This window comes from Chenopodium quinoa, unplaced genomic scaffold (genome assembly GCF_001683475.1).
Source record: "Chenopodium quinoa cultivar QQ74 unplaced genomic scaffold, ASM168347v1, whole genome shotgun sequence".
Classification (NCBI taxonomy): domain Eukaryota; kingdom Viridiplantae; phylum Streptophyta; class Magnoliopsida; order Caryophyllales; family Amaranthaceae; genus Chenopodium; species Chenopodium quinoa.
This window is the reverse complement of record NW_018744304.1, coordinates 2,713,933-2,733,359: the sequence shown is the minus strand read 5'-3', so window position 1 is coordinate 2,733,359 and position 19,427 is coordinate 2,713,933. Positions and strand designations below refer to the sequence as shown.

The 19,427-nt window shown below is 39.5% G+C and overlaps 1 protein-coding gene across 1 annotated transcript; it reads left to right on the top strand.

The window, feature by feature from the left end:
• Positions 1–13,040: 13,040 nt before the first annotated feature.
• LOC110695638 lies at positions 13,041–18,782 on the top strand. The gene is made up of 4 exons (XM_021872848.1): positions 13,041–13,855; positions 13,972–14,030; positions 14,138–14,836; positions 18,386–18,782. The coding sequence occupies exons 2-4, from the start codon at positions 13,973–13,975 to the stop codon at positions 18,406–18,408; spliced, it is 780 nt and encodes a 259-aa protein (XP_021728540.1). The 5' UTR covers positions 13,041–13,855; position 13,972; the 3' UTR covers positions 18,409–18,782.
• Positions 18,783–19,427: the final 645 nt, after the last annotated feature.

The following is a 19,427-nucleotide window of genomic DNA, read 5'->3' as shown; positions in this document are numbered from 1 at the left end:
AGTGTCTTACATTAAATCAACCCTGTTTAATTAAAACACATGTACAGGGAATTTCAAAGCCAATGTCCAACATGCTTGATTCCCATTGCCTCAACGTGTTTGTTGTGTTTCACTTGAGGCAAAGGTTTAGTCAAAGGATCGGCTACATTATCATCCGTGCCGATCTTACAAATTCTAATTTCACCTTCGGATTTCCATTCCCTTATCATGTGAAATCGCCTTTGCACGTGTTTGACCTTCTGGTGTTCTCTCGGCTCTCTGGCCTGAGCGATAGCTCCACTATTATCACAATAGAGGTCTATCGGTCCCTTGATTGAGGGTACAACACCAAGTTCACTGATGAACTTGCGAATCCAAACAGCTTCCTTGGCAGCTTCCGAAGCGGCCAAGTACTCGGCTTCAGTTGTAGAGTCTATTGTGGTGCTCTGCTTGGCACTCTTCTAGCTAAACACTCCTCCATTCAGACTGAATATATATCCCGACTGCGACTTGAAGTCATCTCTATCAGTCTAAAAACTAGCGTCAGTGTAACCTTCAACAACCAGTTCTTTGTGGCCTCCATACACCAGGAATTTATCCTTGTTCCTTTTCAGGTACTTAAGGATGTTCTTGGCCGCAGTCCAATGTGCCTCTCCTGGATTCGATTGGTATCGACTCGTTGCACTCAAGGCATACGATACATCCGGTCTTGTACATATCATGGCATACATGATCGATCTGATTAGCGAAGCATATGGGATCTGATTCATTCTTTCTCGCTCAACAGGTGTCTGTGGACACTGTTTCTTGCTGAGAGTTATGCCATGGGACATGGGTAAATGCCCTCTTTTGGCATTTTCCATGTTGAATCGAGCCAGTACCTTATCAATGTAAGTACTCTGGCTTAATCCAATCATCCTCTCAGATCTATCCCTGTAGAACTTGATGCCCAATATGTACTGTGCCTCTCCTAAGTCCTTCATTGAAAAGCACTTTCCCAACCAGCCCTTTACGGACTCCAATAATTTTGTGTTGTTTCCAATGAGCAGTATGTCATCGACATACAGGACTAGGAATGCAATATCACTCCCACTGACCTTCTTGTATACACAAGACTCATCTGGATTCTTGATAAAACCAAACTTGCTGATGGCTTCATCAAATCGCAGATTCCAACTTCTGCTGGCTTGCTTTAATCCATAAATGGACTTTTTCAACTTGCAAACCTTTCCAGCGTTGCCTGGATCGACAAAACCTTTTGGCTGTGTCATATACACAGTTTCTTCTAAAATCCCATTAAGGAAGGCGGTTTTGATATCCATTTGCCATATTTCGTAATCGTAATGTTCAGCAATCGCCAGGATGATCCGGACGGACTTTAGCATTGCAACTGGTGAAAAGGTTTCATCATAGTCAATCCCGTGGACTTGTCTATAACCTTTTTCCACCAGTCTAGCTTTGTATATCGATACATTTCCATCTTTGTCTGTCTTCACTTTGAAGATCCATTTGCAACCAATGGGTGTATAACCCTCGGGCAAATTCACCAAGTCCCAGACTTGATTTTCAGACATGGAGTCCATCTCGGATTTCATGGCCTCTTGCCATTTTGCAGAGTCGGGGCTCGTCATAGCTTGCTTGTATGTCCCCGGCTCATCACCATCCATAACTAGGATGTCCTGATCATCAGTTAAGACAATACCAAGGTATCTGTCTGGTTGAGATCTTTGCCGTTGCGACCTACGTAGGGTAATCGGTTGAGCGTTTACATTGTCTGTTTGACTCTGACCAATCTTCTCAGATGCTTCCAAAGTATCTAGATTGTCAGTTTTGTCAGGTTGACATTGTTGCTCGTCCTCTCGAACTTCGTCGAGTTTGATTTTCCTCCCACTTGTCATTTTGGAAAGGTGATCCTTCTCCAAAAAGACACCATCACGAGCAACAAACACTTTGTTCTCGGATTTATTGTAGAAGTAATACCCTTTGGTTTCTTTTGGAAATCCCACAAAGAAACACTTATCCGATTTGGGGTGAAGTTTGTCCGAAATTAATCGCTTGACATATGCTTCGCATCCCCAAATCTTGAGAAAAGACAACCTGGGAGGTTTCTTCGTCTATAATTCATATGGAGTCTTTTCAACAGCTTTTGACGGAGCTCTATTCAGTGTTAGTGCTGCTGTTTGTAGCGCATGTCCCCAAAACGAGATAGGGAGTTCATTAAGACCCATCATTGACCGAACCATGTCTAACAAGGTCCGATTCCTCCGTTCGGACACTCCGTTCCATTAAGGAGTTCCGGGAGGTGTCAACACTGAAAGGATGCCACATTCTTTCAAGTGATCGTCGAATTTATGGCTCAAATATTCGCCACCTCGATCCGATCGAAATGCTTTAATTTTCTTGCCAAGTTGATTTTCAACCTCTTTCTGAAATTCTTTGAACTTTTCAAAGGATTCAAATTTATTTGACATTAAGTATATATAGCCATATCTACTATAATCGTCGGTGAAGGTGATGAAATATCGATAACCTTGCCTTGCGGGTGTGCTCATAGGTCCACATACATCCGTGTGTATTAGACCTAATAAGTCACTTGCCCTTTCTCCCAACTTGGAGAATGGTTGTTTGATCATCTTGCCTAATAAGCATCCTTTGCAATTTTCAAATGACTCTAAGTCAAATGAGTCAAGAACACCTTCTTGAAGAAGTTTCTTGATGCGTTTGATGTTAATGTGGCCAAGACGACAATGCCACAAGTAGGTTTGATTCGACTCGATGGTCTTAGCCCTTTTGGCAGTATTTTCGATGTTATAGACATGTTTGTCTAGTGACAGCACATAAAGACCATTTTCTGAATGTGCCTTTCCATATAAAACATTATCAAAATATATAAAACAACTATTGTTTTTGATTCGAAATTCGAATCCTTTGGCGTCCAACGCCGATATTGAAATAATGTTTTTGGTCACTCTAGGAACATGATAACAATTTTCAAGTTCTAGAACAAGCCCAGTGGGAAAAGACAAACTGAGAGTTCCAACGGAGACGGCAGACATCCTTGCTCCGTTGCCGACCCGAAGCTCGACCTCTCCCTTCTCTAGCCTCCTACTTATCCTTAGTCCCTGAGCATTGGAACAAAGGTGTGAGCCACATCCGGTATCTAATACCCATGATGTTTTGCTAGCGAAGTTTAAGTCTATAACGAAAATACCTGATGAAGAAGCAACGTTGTCGTTCTTCTTATCTTCCTTGAATTTGAGGCAGTTCCTTTTCCAATGTCCCTTCTTCTTGCAGTAGAAACATTCGGAATCAGACTTAGAAGAAGCTGCCTTCTTGTCCTTGTTGCCTTTGGCAAACTTTGACTTAGGCGGGAATTTCTTCTTATTCCCTTTAAAGCTCTTCTTTTTGCCCGCACGTTTGAACGGCTTGCCCTTCCTCACCATGAGCATGTCATGCTTGCCCTCATCCTTGAGGGTTTGCTCGGCTTGCTTCAACATACCATGAAGCTCGGTGAGGGTTTTCTCCATACTATGCATATTATAGTTCATCTTGAACTAATCATAGCCTTTGTGAAGGGAGTGGAGAATGATGTCAATTGCCATTACAGTTGAATACCCAGCATCAAGCCTTTCCATGTTTTCAAATAATCCAATCATTTTGAGAACATGCGGGCTGACTGGCTCTCCTTTCTTGAGTTTGCTCTCAAGGATCTGCTTGTGGGTTTCGACCCTTTCAGTTCGGGCCTGCTCTTGGAACATATTCTGAAGCTCAGAAATGATCTCAAAGGATGTCTCCTTTTCAAAGAAAGTCTTTTGAAGATCCGGAGACATTGTGGCCAACATGATGCATTTGACATCCCGATTGGCACTATGCCATCGGTTAAGGGCAGCCTGAGTGACCTCCTCATTGGGAGCGTCGGGCATTTCCTCATCAAGGACGTATTCCTTTTGCTCCTGCATTAGTACAATGCGGAGATTTCTTTGCCAATCAAGGAAGTTTGTCCCGCTCAACTTCTCCTTGTCGAGAATTGAGCGCAAAGAGAATTGGTTGTTGTTTGAGTTACTTGCAAACATGATTTCTACAATTGAAAGAATTTGAAGTGAAAAACCATTCATGCATCAATAAGTTGAAATTTAAAGCGTTCATGCACTTGTTCACACTTATTGAACATTTTATCCATGCATTTAAGAATGTCCCTTATGGGCGAGAATAAAATGATTCCGAGATCCCAAAGATCAAGAAACGGTCAAACATGCTTTGGCTTGTCTTAACCATAAAATATCTTAAGGTAAGCAATTCAATTGCTAATAGCTCCAAGCTACTCTCGGTTTGATAAAATGTCGCATCTAATGCATACTTGACATTTTATCTCTTTTGCCACGACATCTAAGGACTCCTTACTGATATCGTTGAGCTTAACCAAGACAACTTGTATACCTAGTATACCTTACGTTCCTATGGAAGTAGTGATGCCTCGCTTTGGCGTAATCCATCACGTACGCGCATTAGTTCGGTAAGTGTTGCTCTTGGAACGGCAAATTTTAGCTCAATATTATTAAGGGACCTAGGGTTTCTATGTTGGTTGATTTAAGTGAACTTAACTAATCATCGCAACATCATAGAAAACCTAGACATGCATCTAGCAATCATATATAATAACAATATATAAGGCATAAAATAGATGCATTTGGCAACTAGCATGACCCCTTGAAATCTTCAATTTCCATGGGTCTTCATCTTGGCTCGTCCTCATCGAAACGCCGTCTTGAGACTTCTTGGCCAAAATGAAATAAAAGAAGCTAGCTAGAACGACTAAGATTAATCTAAATAGTACAAAAATACTTAACGGTTCGCAGACCGTATTTAGATTTACAAAAATATATAACGGAACGCAGTCCGTATTTTCTATCCTAGTCGGGCCCCACTAGTTGCCATTTTCAAAGAATCTGTTTTGAAAGCAATTTTACATTCACCCGTTCACTATTTGTGAACGGCCCATGCAATTTTACTAAATACATAATTAAACACGGAAAACTAGTAACTAACTTAGGTCGTTAATCCAATTAACGCGCCTAATTAAAACTAGTCAAAGTGGTTTAATCCATTATTTCTAAACACAAAATGCTAACGCATTTAATTAAGCTCCCACTAAATTCCGCATCCGTACTTAATTAATCCGATTAATTAAGTCGGCATAACCCCTAATTTGTCAAAATTTTGCAAAAACGAAAAACGAGGTTTTTAGCCTCATTAAAATAATTAATTAAAATTATTAATACGGGAAAAAATCGCAAAATCATAGCTCAACGTTAAGCAAAATCACCCAACAAAGCCCTTGGTGGGTGCGCACCATGGCTGCTAGGCAGCCCATGGCATGGCGCCATGGTGTGTGGTTGAGGCCCGCTGTGCCTAGCAAGCAGCGCTCAAGCCCAGCTGGTTGCTAGCATGCTTCGCATGCCTGCTAGCACGCTGGTTCCTGCGAGCATCTGGCCTGCTGGGCAGGCGCATCATGATGCTCGTAGTGCGCTGGCTGATGCTTGCTGCCCAGCAGCATGCTTCGCAAGCCAGCCCAGCCACCCCACGCACCCCAGCCATGCATCTCAGCCACACACACACAGCGCATAGTAGCATCAAGCCTCGCCCTTGTGCGCACCACAGGCAGCCACATGTGGGCTGCTAGGCAGCCCGGCTAGCCTTGGTGGCACTTGGGTGTGTTGCCTTGATTTGCGTGCCATGACTCGGGATTTTAATCCCGATTTGCGTGTGACATGAATTAATTCCAAATTATATTTTAGAATTAATTTTAGGGAAAATAAAATAAAACAACCATTAAGTCTAACTTAAACAAATTTTATTTTAATTGGTGCACAAGCCTAAATTTATCCAAAACTTCAATTTTGAACAAAATAGGTCAAACATTATGCTTAAAATAAAATGAGCTATGTCCAAAATTAATCTTGCCAATATGCAAATTAATCATGAATTTGACAAAAGGGAGTTGGAAAAATAAATTAATCATCCAATGATAAAAATTTTCCAACTTGCATACTTGTGTAAAATACCAAGATTACATCTTCCAATATGAAGATTAATCAAATTTTACTCACAAGTAATTGAACTTAATGGATTTTAATCAACCAAAACATGAAAAAATCCAAACTTTGTTCAACATGGAATTTAGGGTTAGGGTTCCAATCATTTAAACACTTAAAGATTAGAACTTTAACATTACTTGGGAACTTAAAATAACATAATCACAACAAGTTTTCACACCTTATTGCAATTTATTTGCAAAATTATGAAAAACAAGTTTATGTGATAAGTTGGTATATCAACTTAAGCACTAATAAACACTCCATTATTATGCTCAAGGATATTTTAAAACCAGTAGATTAGTGATGCAAATGTGCATTTAATCTAACCTTGTAATGCTTGCATTAATCAAGGCTTAAAAAGAATTAAAATTTTCGTTGAAAAACGAAAAAACCCCAGAAAAAATGGGTTTCTAGTTCGAATTTGGCTTCTGGACAACCCTAAAAGAACTGAAACAGTTCCAGAATATCGTTTCCACCCAAAAATCACTATTTTTAAGCCAAAATCTGGGTTCGACAGCCAAATCGATAATAAAATCGAGTTTTAAAAAATAATTAAAACGAGCATCTAATCTAATTAGATGAACATGAACCAGAAAATTAAATTCTTTGAAAACACCTTAATTAAACAATATATGCAAAAATTAAAAGGAGCGTGGCTCCGATACCGCTGTAGGATTTCGTAGTGACCCGACACTACGCGGAAGGAAACCCACCAAGACCCGCCCCTTAATTAAAGCAATTAAACAAGCATAAACTTAATCAAACAAGATTAAGGACAAGAATTATACCTTTGACGCGTGCTTCGCTCCCAAGGAGCTCTTACTTCAAAATCCCGAAAAGACGAGATCTCCGACGGATCGTACCCTCGACCCGACCAGAGCGCTAAGTCTTGAAGGTTAGTCAAGACCCGGACAAAATAACTCTGAGTTTTACGAATCAAAGGTTTACTCTTTTCTAGAGTTGCCTTTTTAATTTCAGTCAAGGTTGTTCCAAATCCCAATACCAAGCTTGGTATTTATAGGGAAATGATCCCTTGATTTTTCATCCTCCACCAATGTGGGAGAATTCATTTTTGCTAATTAATTTATTTCTAAAATAAATTATTAAACAAAACTAATCACAATGCAACAAGTGTCAAATAGAGAGAGAAGGTTAGGTGAGGACCATGAATGGGTGGGGGGGACCATTGCCTTGCTCCTCAAGGCCTTGCCCAAGATTGGTCCCCACCCCTTCACCTAAACCGCCACCTCAATGGGCATGTTGGGCTGCTGCCAGCTAGCATGGCGCTGGCCAGCCCAGCCAGCTAGCATGGTGCTGCCCAGCTGTCTCGCATTCCTGGTGCTAGGCCATGCTAGGCGTTGGTGCTGGCCAGTGCTAGGCGCTGCTACTGCTGGCAGCCTGGCACTGCCTATCGCACCACGCATCTCCCTCTCGCATCGCATCGCTAGCACAGTCAGTGCTAGCTGGGCATCGCTGGCGCTGGCCTCGCATGCTATGCACTGGCTGGTCGCACATGCTTCGCATCACGCACCAGCCATGCGCCATGCACCACGCACCACGCACATGCTCGCGTCCATCGCTGCACCTCACGTATTGCCACACGCATCAAGCACACACTCGCACTAGCCAGTGCCTAGCACTGCTTGTGCTAAGGTGCGAGGCATGAACACACGCACACGCACATGCATGCGTGGTGCTGCTGCCTAGCACCCAGCCAGCCATTGCACGCACAACCACCAACCCACACGCATCAGTGCGGCTGCTGTGCGAGGCTAGTGTGCGAGGCTGCGAGGCACACACGCACACACACGCATGCCCCTGGCATTGCGATGGTGCTTGTGCGTGGTGCCAAGCCTTGCAATGGTGCCTAGCAAGGCCTTTGCGCTGCGATAGGGCTCCACATGCACCCAGGCACCACACTAGCATGCTTGCTAGCTGCTATGGGCTGCTTGGTGCCTGTGTGGCTTGCGATAGCTGCCATGTGCACCTAGGCACCCACGCTAGCATGCGATGGGCTGCCAGGGTGCGCCTAGGCTGCGATGGTTCCTAGTACACCATGGTGCGCCTAGCACACACATGGTGCACCTAGGCATGCCATGAGCTAGCCTAGCCTAGCTACGGCTACGCTCATACTTGTTGCTTGTGATTTTCGACGCTCTGTATCGACGCCCTAGGCTCGATTTCCGACGTCTGTATTCGTAAAACTCTGTCGACTCATTAAATCCTTTTGGTTTAATTCGACGTCTCGGATCGGAGATTCGATTGGGTTCGACCCGAAGGGTTCAGTTAAGATTAAGCTGTAATATCAATTGTACCCTGATATTACTGATCGGAAGCGGCCTCCACCTAGGCATTCCGATCACTTGACCTTACTGAAGAATTAGCTCTGTAATAATTCTGAACCCTTTACCGGAATAATACACTTGTTGGAAGGACACCATTCCTTTTAGCTGTTGTTTCTCTACTGTAAGCTGTTGTTGTGTTGCTGTTTTTGAGGTGTGTTGCTGCCTGCCGTGTGATGTGTTGCTGCCTGTTGTACTGTGCCTGCTGTGAGCTTCGTTACTGCTGTTTCTGTGCTGTGAGCTGTTGCTGTGTTATGCATTGTTTCTATGCTGTGAGCTGTTGCTGTGTTGTTGTTTCTGCCTACTGTTGTGTCTGTAATGAGCTCTTGCTGTGAGATGTGTCTGCTGTGAGCTGTTGCTGTGTTGCTGTGAGCATATTGCACAACAAATTCACCCAAAAGCAAGGCAAAAGTACAGCAAAAACACACTGCACAGAGGCTGTTTTTACAGCAGCTATGGTTCCTTTATTAGAGGTTGTTACATGCTTAAAACTCAACCAAAATACATCATTAACAACTTAAAAACAAATCCTTATGATACCTTAGCATAATCATAAAATCGGTTTTGTTTTCGATTTTGTTTTCGGTTTTGTTTTCGGTGTGGGCGTTGTTTATAATCGCTTTGAAAGTGTTAATTTCTTCTTCCAAATTACTGCAGGAAGAGACCCGTTGTGCACTTCTACACCCGAGGCTATCAGATAGTGGACCTTTGCAGTTGGTTGCGTATGCTAGTGCACAACCGACCAGTGGTACGGTCCATTCGCGAGCGCTTAGGCCACAACATTACTCGGTCGGGATCAATTATGTGGTTGCGGGGTTCGAGTACATCCGAGTACCGGTGCCCATAGAGGAGGATGAGATTACTACACTCTGGGAAGCGAAAGGTAGCTTCGTGCAATGGCCATGTGATTGGTTAAGGTTGATCAACGAGGTAAGATTTTGGGTTCACTCTTTACTCTATGCCTGGTTGTCTTCCCAAGAGTTGGATGGATTTATTTTCTAACCAATTGCGTGATTTGCTTTATCAGATTTCGAAGAAAAGCCAAATTTCAAAGAGAAGGAGGGTGGAGCAGCCTACAAGCATTGATCAATTGGTGCCAAAGAAGAGGAGTGAACAACGGTCAGCGAGTGAAAAAACGTCCAAGAAGAACTCTTCGAGAGGTTCAGCTATGCAAGCTACTCCACTTGTTGCAGACACGGTCCTTCAATCGCTGTCTAAAGATTTAACTTATCTACACAACCGTGTTGCTATGTTGCCTAGTGACCCTCCCGTTCAAGTTGCACTACCTAAGGCATTGTTCCACTATGATGACGATGCAATTGCATGGCTCAGCAAAGAAGACGTGAAGGAATTTCTAAGTGGATCAATGCTTAACATTTCCCTCATTCAAACATTCATGAGGTAATTCACTGCCGCTCAAAGTATGTTATTCAAATTAGTGGTGATTATCGTTTATATTTCCATTAATATTCTATTATCATGCATGCAGAGCACTATAGGAGCACTTACGGGACATTGATTCTCCGTGTCAAGTTGGGTGGTTATGCCCCGAGCAGATCTCCACTACTAGAATATTAGGCAACCACCCTGACGTGTTGTACTATGTTGAACGGAGTATCAAGGAATCAGTGCGTGCGGGAGACAAGTTCATATTGGCCCCATGTTATGAGGAGTACGTCTAATCATGTCAAATTCATTTTTTTCCCCTGATTATATGCTGTACATGGCTAATAATTGATTTGTTTGTCTATTATGAATTTATGTAGTTTGCATTGGACCCTGCTGGTGATTTGTGTTTCCAGTAACACAATCTTCCTTTTTGATTCAGCTCAATTGCCTCATCCAAAAAAGCTCCTCGTGAAGTCCATATTGCAAAAGTAAATAAAGCTACCTAGTGTTGATTATCATTACCTAACTCATTTATTAGTCATACTAATCAAATTTGACTTTACTTTTCTATAGTGTTATGAAGAAGATAAATTGTCGAGCTCCTCAAGGTCCCACATGGAAATAACCGATGGTAATGCCACATGATCTTGTGATTTTCGTAATAAACAATGCGTAAAAAGTTACTAATTTGCTATATATACATGTTTGATTCATGTACTTTGTTCCAATGCTAGTGCGCACAACAAGATAACGGAGTTGATTGTGGCCTATACGTGATGAGATTCATGTTTGATATAGTGAGTCGTTGTATAGACACACTACAGCTTGATGAGGTATGCCATTGACTTAGTTTATTTGCTCTTAACATGTGATTTGACAAGAATGAGTTCATTTGACAAGAAATGTAGGAAACAGTAATGAAAATGAACCTTAAAACACATGAATTGCTCATTTCATGTGATTTCAAGCCCTAGGCGCCTATAACTAAGTAGTAATGACATGTTATGAGAAAGAATGAGTTCATTTGACAAGAAATGTAGGAAATAGGCATCCTATTAGTCAAACAGGCCTTACTTGGGCCAATTTGGATGAAAATGAACCCTAAAACACTTAAATTGCTTATTTCTTGTGATTTCAAGCCTTAGCCGCCTATAACAAAGTACTAATGACATGTTATGAGAAGGAATGAGTTCATTTGACAAGAAATGTAGGAAATAGGCATCCTAGTAGTCAAACAGGCCTTACTTGGGCCAATTTGGATGAAAATGAACCCTAAAACACTTAAATTGCTTATTTCTTGTGATTTCAAGCCTTAGCCGCCTATAATAAAGTACTAATGACATGTTATGAGAAAGAATGAGTTCATTTGACAAGAAATGTAGGAAATAGGCATCCTAGTAGTCAAACAAGCCTTACTTGGGCCAATTTGGATGAAAATGAACCCTAAAACACTTAAATTGCATTTTTACATGCATAACCTACAATAATTAATTTTAACATACTTTTTGTTTATTCCAAGTTTTGCAAGGTACAAAAGGGATGTCCGTTGACGAGCAAAGAACTTAATGAAGTTCGAGACATGTTAGCGTCCTTCATCACATTTAACATGTAAATATCATTTATATTTGAACTTGTTAACTACATTATTGATTACTATTGTTTATAATTATGACACTTTTTAAATTAATTTTGTTTGTAAATAGTATTGCGTTTGGGATTATTAATTAGTATCTATGTATTGTTATTATTTCAATTTACAAATTATTATTATTATTATTATTATTATTAATTATAATATTATAATAATAATAATAATTATTATTATTGTTATATAATATTTGTAGAATGAATGCAGGATTTACAGGTTCTCATTATTAATTATTATTAGTCTTAGTATTAATATTATTATTTATAGCCGAAAAAAAAAACAAAGTTAAAGGCACCAGTTCAGGCTTCAAACCGGTGCCTATTGTGCTGAAACAAAAAGAAAAAAAAAAAAAAAAAAAGCGCCATGGGTTTTTGGCACTGGTTAACCGGTGCCATAGCTCTTAATAGCCACCGGTTTTGAACCAGTGCCAAATCTTTAGAGATTTGGCATCCTTCAAATACCCAGCAATTCAAAATCGGTGCCAAAGGAGGGTTTGAATTGGTGCCAATTTGCCTTTTTCGCCTAGTGAACACACCTGTTTAGGTTCTCCATTTTTACCCCCAAAACAGAGCATAAAACACACCATTGCCGTGTACTACCATCGAAGCTAGCTCCTGCAATAGCAAAATTAGTTTAGTTTCCAACATCAACGTCATACTCAATTCCAAAATTAAATCTAGTTCAGCTAAACGCTCTAAAAAATGCAAATCGACCACCTAAGTGTTGTTAGGGTAGTAATGATTCTATAAATTTTTTAAAAATTCAAAACATCAAATTTTTTTTTTTTGCAATAGTATATATAAACAGCTTAAAATCAAGCACATTTCAAATCTATAAAGTCTCAAATTCTGCAAAAATGAGTAAAATTCCAGCTAAAAGCAAAATAAAACAACAGGAATTTCATAATAAACAAAACTCAAATCCATCCAAAAAAAAAACACACGCACACACAAAATATAAATATTTACTCAAAATCAACAAAACTACACATAAACACAAATTAAAAATAAGATCCATTGATAGATCAGCAGCAAAACCCTTAGAAAAACACTAAGTTTAGTGTTTTAATGTGCTAGATAATTATAATTGGTAAAAAAAAAAAAAAAACACTGAGTAATTGCTAGAGAAAGCTCTTGTAAGAGAGAGAAAGTGAGATGAGAAATCTGAGAAAGGAATTAGAGGAGAGGGGAAAGAGGGAACTCAGAGATGGGTACTCACGGGTGAGAGTTAGCAGGAAAAAAAAAATAGCCACATCAGCATTCACAAGATCCATTCCCATGCGTGACTACTGTTCATAAGGGGGATAGGTGACTACGCATAAGAGGGTGTTTGGTTCATCAAGTTGGAATGGATTAGTATGAAATCTCATACTAGAGAGGTATGGATTTTATAACCCATACTAGTCCAAAGTTGTTTGGTTTTATTGTTAGAATGAATTATATCCTTTATTAATAGAATGGATTGTGAATTTTTAGGAGAGGGGTGGGTATGGGTTTCCATGGGTATTGGAGGGAATTGAAACCCCTGGATATGAGATTCCATTACTAAAAACCTCAACCAAACAAAAAACTAGATGAAATGGATTCTAGCTTCATTCCAATCTATTCCAAATGATCCAATCAAACGACCCCTTAAAGGGTAGAGGATGACAATACCTTGTTTGGTTAGTGGATATGAATAAATAGAGAATAAATAACAAAATACAAAATTACCCTTACTAACCTCTCTCTTCTAACATGTTCATTAATGGCAAAAATGTCATTTTCTATCAATTTTCATTCTCATCCATTTACTATCTACCCTTCCTAGGTAATAAAATAGTGGAAATTCACCCCATTTATTTTCAATTTCATTCCTTTATTTATTCTCAATCCCATCTAACAAACAAAAGAAAATTCTTTTGAGTTGGGATTAAATTCCAAATCTCACCCTCAATTCCCATATACAAAAACTTAAACTCCAAAAAACAAAACTCTAATCTCCACATGCAAGTGTAGTTGAACTCAAAGTCGAAATCCCATCATTCATAGCCTCTGATTCCTCAGCGCGGGATTCACAGACATTCACCCACACCTAGAGAGAAAACTCCTACAAGAGAGAGAAAATGTTAGAGTGAGAGTGATACTCTATAACTTCAACAAACAGAAAAATTAGCGCTACATTTCCTGCAATTTACTTACTCAAACCCTAGAATTTCCATTCTTAGGGTTCCTCTTTTTCTTTCAATTTTGCTTTCTTCCGATCCTTTTCTCAAGAATTTAGGCTTGTTTTTGTTGTTCGTTTGCGTTCGAATTAGGTCAATTCTGGCGGAATTCACATCTAGGGTTTGATTTATTGTAAGTTTAGGTGCCTGTTTTTGAACTGCTGACCTGCAATTTAGCTCAGAATATTGAGTTTTTCAGGTAATCTTTGCTCAATTTTGTATAGAATTGTTACTTATGGCTTCTATTTTACCTGAATTTTTTTACTGTGGCGCCTGAATTTTTTATATTTTTTTGGTGTAATTTTCTGGGTGAAGGATGCCTGAAAAAATGGGTAGAATGTCGGATAAAGAAAAGAGTAGAATTGCTGAAAAAAGTAAGTTATATATCGTCTTGCTGTCGTTGTTGTGATTGCTTCATTACTTTGTTATGTCAAATTTATTCCCAATTATTTTTGAAGTTCTTTGTTTGATTTTGTTTCAGTGTCTGAATTCATATTGCTTATGGGGTACAATGCTGATTTCCAAGTTGTTATTGCGAAGGAACTTGGTCGGCATATATGGATGAGTTCAGAAAATCTAGGTAGAAAACAATGTAGAGAGCTTTTGTATCTTTTGTACATGGCTGATAGCGCGACCTTGTTATCCTATACGGTTTCATTGGGGAAGATAATTTGGTGTAATCATTTGAAGGCCAAAAGAAGGGCCCACAAAAGGAAGCTTTTGGAGAAGATAAAACAGCGGGAACTCGGAAGAGAGAAGAGGAAGATGAAAGGAAGGATGAGGTTAATGGTAATGGTGAGCAGGGGAGGGAAGAAATGGAAAGCAGGCCCGGGATTGTGGGCTAGGATAGGATTTCACTTGAGGCCAATATTTGTGTATAGGAATGCAAGGCCTAGGGTTGTAAAGCGCAATGTAGCGGTTGGTAGTCGGGTATATAGGCTTGCTCTTGCTATGGGTTTTCTGTCATTCCGTAATCTTTGTGTCACATCCGAGTGGGAATTTTGGGCTGTCTGCCTTGTTCAGCAAGTCTTTGGCTTTTGGAGGAGTATTGCGATTGGAGGAGGGTTGAGTAGTTCTTATACAAGTGTTGCTCATGAGTTTGGATTGGATGTGGTTCCATGTGATGTTTTTGAGCGCCTTCAGAGCTGTTTTCGATGTTCTTCAACTACTCGCTATCCAGGTAATTAACTCGTAACAGATTTTGTGGATATATGTACTGATATAGTCAGATGCATCTATTACAGTGCTCTTGGATCCTTTTCATTGTTATGGAATTTTTATGATGGCTTACACATGTTCATTTTGAAGTGGCTGTGTAGTGTTCTAACTCTTCTAATCTGCATCTGTTATTTACCAAACAATACATGCATTGACCGTATATCTCTATTGGTAGGAACTGTATTTGAAATTTTGTGTGGTCTGATGCCACCTGCTTTGTTGTTTTCTGCCATATGTTCTGTGAATCGAGTGTGCTTGCTTATGGTACTTGTTGGCCTTTTCTGTGTCTACTTTGCGATTAATGGATATGACTTTAAACTATCCATTGGAACGTCCTTGTTCCAAATCTTTTTTCGCATGGGAATTAGTATAAATGACTTTGTGTTATACAATTTGATTTTTATGGTATCGTGTAGAATTAATCTCCACACTCTTTTTGTTAAGTTCATGGAGAATTTTTTGGAAATCACTTGTGTTTAATTGCCACAACACAACAAAAGTTGTGGTAAGTTCTTAGCCTGTTCCTGCTTTAGAGATGGCAGTTGACTCTTAGTTTGTCAATATTAGAACAGCGTTCATAAATCCAGCTTTACTACCTTGGAATTACTTCTTGTTTTATGCTTTTGAAACATACCCAGCCCTTTTTCAGATTGTTTTTAGTGCATAATGGAGTTGACATTGTTGGCATTCTGAAAGATATTTTGTGGGTGTAGGCATTGTCCAAGTCTTGACTAATCCGATCATATGATAGATATACATATAGTGGAATTTTTTTGGGTATAAAAAAGCATCTTATACACAACCAACATTTCATCTACGGCTATTTCACCAAATGCCACTGAGTACTTAAAAAATTCACCAAATGCCACTGAGGTTTAGTACAATATCACCAAATGCCATTTCCGTTAATTGACTGTCAGCGTCCGTTAGTTGACCCACCACTTGACACGTGTCACCTTCTGATTGGTCCGTTTAAAAAAATTAAACAAAAAACCAAAAATATTTAAAAAAATTAAAAAAAATAATAATAAAAAAACAGAAAAAACCACCAAATCCCTACCCACCACCCCTTCTTCCACCCTCATCGGCAGGCACCCTAAACCCCTCCCTGCCGCCGAAGACTGAAGCCCCTGCCGCCGGCGACCCTCACCGGCAGGCGTGCCCAGTACTAGATGAAGACGGAAATTGGAATTTTGGGGTTTGAAACAAAAACGGATTCTGGCTTGAGTTGTCGGAGTATTGAGGTGAAGCCATATCAATTGAAAGAGGGAAAAATGAAATTAGGGAAAGCGTAATCGGAGAACTAGGGATCTCGAGCAGAGCTTTAAAATAAAAATCCCTTAATTAAAGAACTAGTGCTGACGAAAAATCCTCCGAAATTAAAAGTAATACCAGCTTTGAAGAACAAGATAATGGAAACAGAGAGGAAGCTTGAAGACACGCGACTCCAGGTCGGATGTGCGAAAAAGCAGCGAATTGACTTCGCTGTTGTTGGGGTTGCAGCTACTGTAGCTTTTGCGGTGGTGCAGGTGTGGTAGGGGAGTTGTTTGGTGGTGAGTGGAGGCAGAAGCAATGTGTATGGTGGCGGGGCCGCCGGCACGCTTGCTGGTGAGGGTCGCCGGCGGCAGGGGCTTCGGTCTTCGGCGGCAGGGAGGGGTTTAGGGTGGGGTGGGCGGCCTGCCAGTGAGGGTAGTAAAAGGGGTGGTGGGTGGGGATTTGGTGGTTTTTTATTTTCTTTATTTTTATTTTTAATTTTTTAAAATATTTTTGGTTTTTTTTTTTTTAATTTTCTTTTAATTTTTGTTTAATTATTTTTTTTTTAAAACGGACCAATCAAAAGGTGACACGTGGCTAGTGGTGGGGTCAACTAACGGTCACTGACGGTCAACTAACGGAAATAGCATTTGGTGATATTGTACTAAACCTCAGTGACATTTGGTAAATTTTGAAAAATTCGATGGCATTTGGTGAATTTTTTAAGTACTCAGTGGCATTTAGTGAAATAGCCGTTTCATCTATTTTTAAGGATGATGGTGGATAAATTGAAGATGCTTTAGCCAGGACTAAATTGTGGAAAGACTGTTTAATTTTGGGATGAGACCTGTGGTTCATAGGATCTGAATTTTTGCTCATTTGAGAAACCATATACTAACCATCACTGTTTCTCAGAAATACTAGTTCTTCTGAGAGTTCAACAATCATCATTATATCTCAGGTTAGTGAAAGCTAAGGCTTCAAAAAGGGATTTTCAAAAGCTTTACCTAACTCAGTGCTAAGCAGTAGTTTCCTGTTTCCTTTTACAGTGATTTGTGTATTTTAGATTTTCTACTTCCTAACTCTATCCAAATGAATATGTAGCATTGGAATTAGTAAATCATTGTCTTAACTTGTTCACTTTAAATCATGAATCAGTTGATAGTTAGTTCTGATAAGTTGATGACATCGTCGCTGTAGTTCATACATCTCATGTAGCCTTCATTGGGTAGTTAGTTTCTCTGTCAGTAGTCAAGATTAGCAGCCCATTGAGAATTTGAGTGTCTTACTGTAGCAGCAAATGAACTCTGGATTTCAGTTCTGTTACTTTGGTTTCAGTGACACATGATAAGGATTGATGTATCCATTAGTTTTTTGAACCACAATTAGTAACCACTTTTCTTCATGCCCCCTTTTCCTAAGAGTGACAAAGGGGGTGGGGGGTCATGATCCGTGAATCAATATTCTTCTAATTGTCAATTCCCAATACTATTTATTGTCTTGCTGCCTTTTTTCTCCAAGATATATTCCAAGTGCTAACTGTAATTATGCTGAATGCTGCAAACTTCTAATATTTTTTTTTGATGGTCAGAATTGTCTTCAAAACTGAATTATAAGTGTCACCTGCAGATCACTTGTCTTTTCCTGCTCTGTATTCTGAACCTCTGATGTCACCTAGTTCTCTCGCTGATGCTTCAACATTTTATTTAGAGCCAAGCTTGCTCGGTCCTGTTTCATGTCATTTCACTCTATCATTGGCTCATGGCTTGTTATATAGTTATGATACTCAGAGTTGTTTCATGTACTTTGCTATAGCAGTTTTTCCCTACCCCAACCTATATTCTTTCGTTGCATTATCAGCTATTATTTTCATGGACAAATTTATTGGACTCTCTTACAAAGAATATGTAAATCTTACTAGTTCACTTGGACATAAATAGAATAATTAGAATTCCACCGTCTCTCTCTCTCTTAGTGGTTGGTTGTGTGTAGTGCTCAATTGTTGGATTTTTGTACAACTGTGCACTTTACCGTATGGAAGGGTGCATATTCTTTGCTGTAAAAATCTTATTCATTGTTGTGAATTTTGTTGTTAGCTGGAAATCTTATGCAAATACGAAGTGTGATATAATGACTATTAAACATAGGCCTTGAGCAAATTGTGATTTAGTTATCGTGTAGCTGAATCATCTCGAAGGCCTGTTTGCCTTCATTCTGTTTTTCTTCCTTTAATGAAGATGATCTTGTTTAAATGCAGGGTATGGAAGAGAATTTCCATAGGGCTGGAGATATGAGCATGTGAAGGTTTTCGCTGATGTGGATGTAAAGGGGCTCCTACTGGGATGCATTAGTCGTGTTTGTGTCTGATCTGACTGGATAACTGAAGAAAGAGTTTCCTGCTTTCTATATTGAGGATGCGGCATTTTAATGGCATAACTAATGTAGGTACTGGAGAAACCCTGCACTTTGTTGATTAGGATTAACTGATGTAAATATGATACACAAGAATGAAGTACATGAGATTGAGATGGAAAAGCTTATATGTGAAATTGTAAACACAATCTTACCATTCAGTCTGATTTGATACATACTGTATGAAATGCAAAGCCTGTATTTAATGTGTTCAGCTGGATGAAGATTTAGTTACTTTGGTATTTACTGCCTTTCGGTGGGAACGCGAAATGCTGTCCTGAATCTTATGTAGGTCATTTTCGGTTCCCTTTATTTTTGTGTTGGTGAGAGAGTTCCTCTCAGGTCTTATCCCAGGTTAGTCACTTATATATTTACTGCAAGGGACAGGTCACATATTTTTCCATGTCAAATATGCATTGTCTACATAATGTGGTCTAATTGAGATGGAATTTCCTTTCTGCATATCGAAACTTGTAGATTTTGTATGATTTTGAGTTGATAGTGTTAGAATAAAAATTACTCCTTAAGATTAGTCGTAGGCATAAATATTTGGTTTGAATCAATTTTTTTAATTTAACCCTTTTATTTTACAGTCAATTTTTTTTTTTTTTTTTTTTGGTTCAGATGAGCCACTTAGGGCGGGGATGAGAATCGATCCCAGGATCATCTGGAACCGGGAGGAAAGCTCTTACCAACTGAGCTATCCCTCACTCTCTACAGTCAATTTTAAATGTATGCTAATTTTTTTTTTTTTGGGAAACGACCCAAAATACCTAGTTTTTCATGAATTACATCTATGGAGGGATGAGTTTTGTAATTTTTTTCGTACAGTAGGAACCTCACTTGAGGGAGATAATAAAAATTTGTTGAAATAGCCGAGTTATGTG

Bases quoted from the DNA above. Each gene is read 5' to 3' on its own strand.
- LOC110695638 (XM_021872848.1), top strand. From the start codon at position 13,973: ATGCCTGAAAAAATGGGTAGAATGTCGGATAAAGAAAAGAGTAGAATT. The intron at 14,031-14,137 runs GTAAGTTATATA...ATTTTGTTTCAG, and splicing joins GAGTAGAATTGCTGAAAAAA to TGTCTGAATTCATATTGCTT. The intron at 14,837-18,385 runs GTAATTAACTCG...GTTTAAATGCAG, and splicing joins TTCAACTACTCGCTATCCAG to GGTATGGAAGAGAATTTCCA.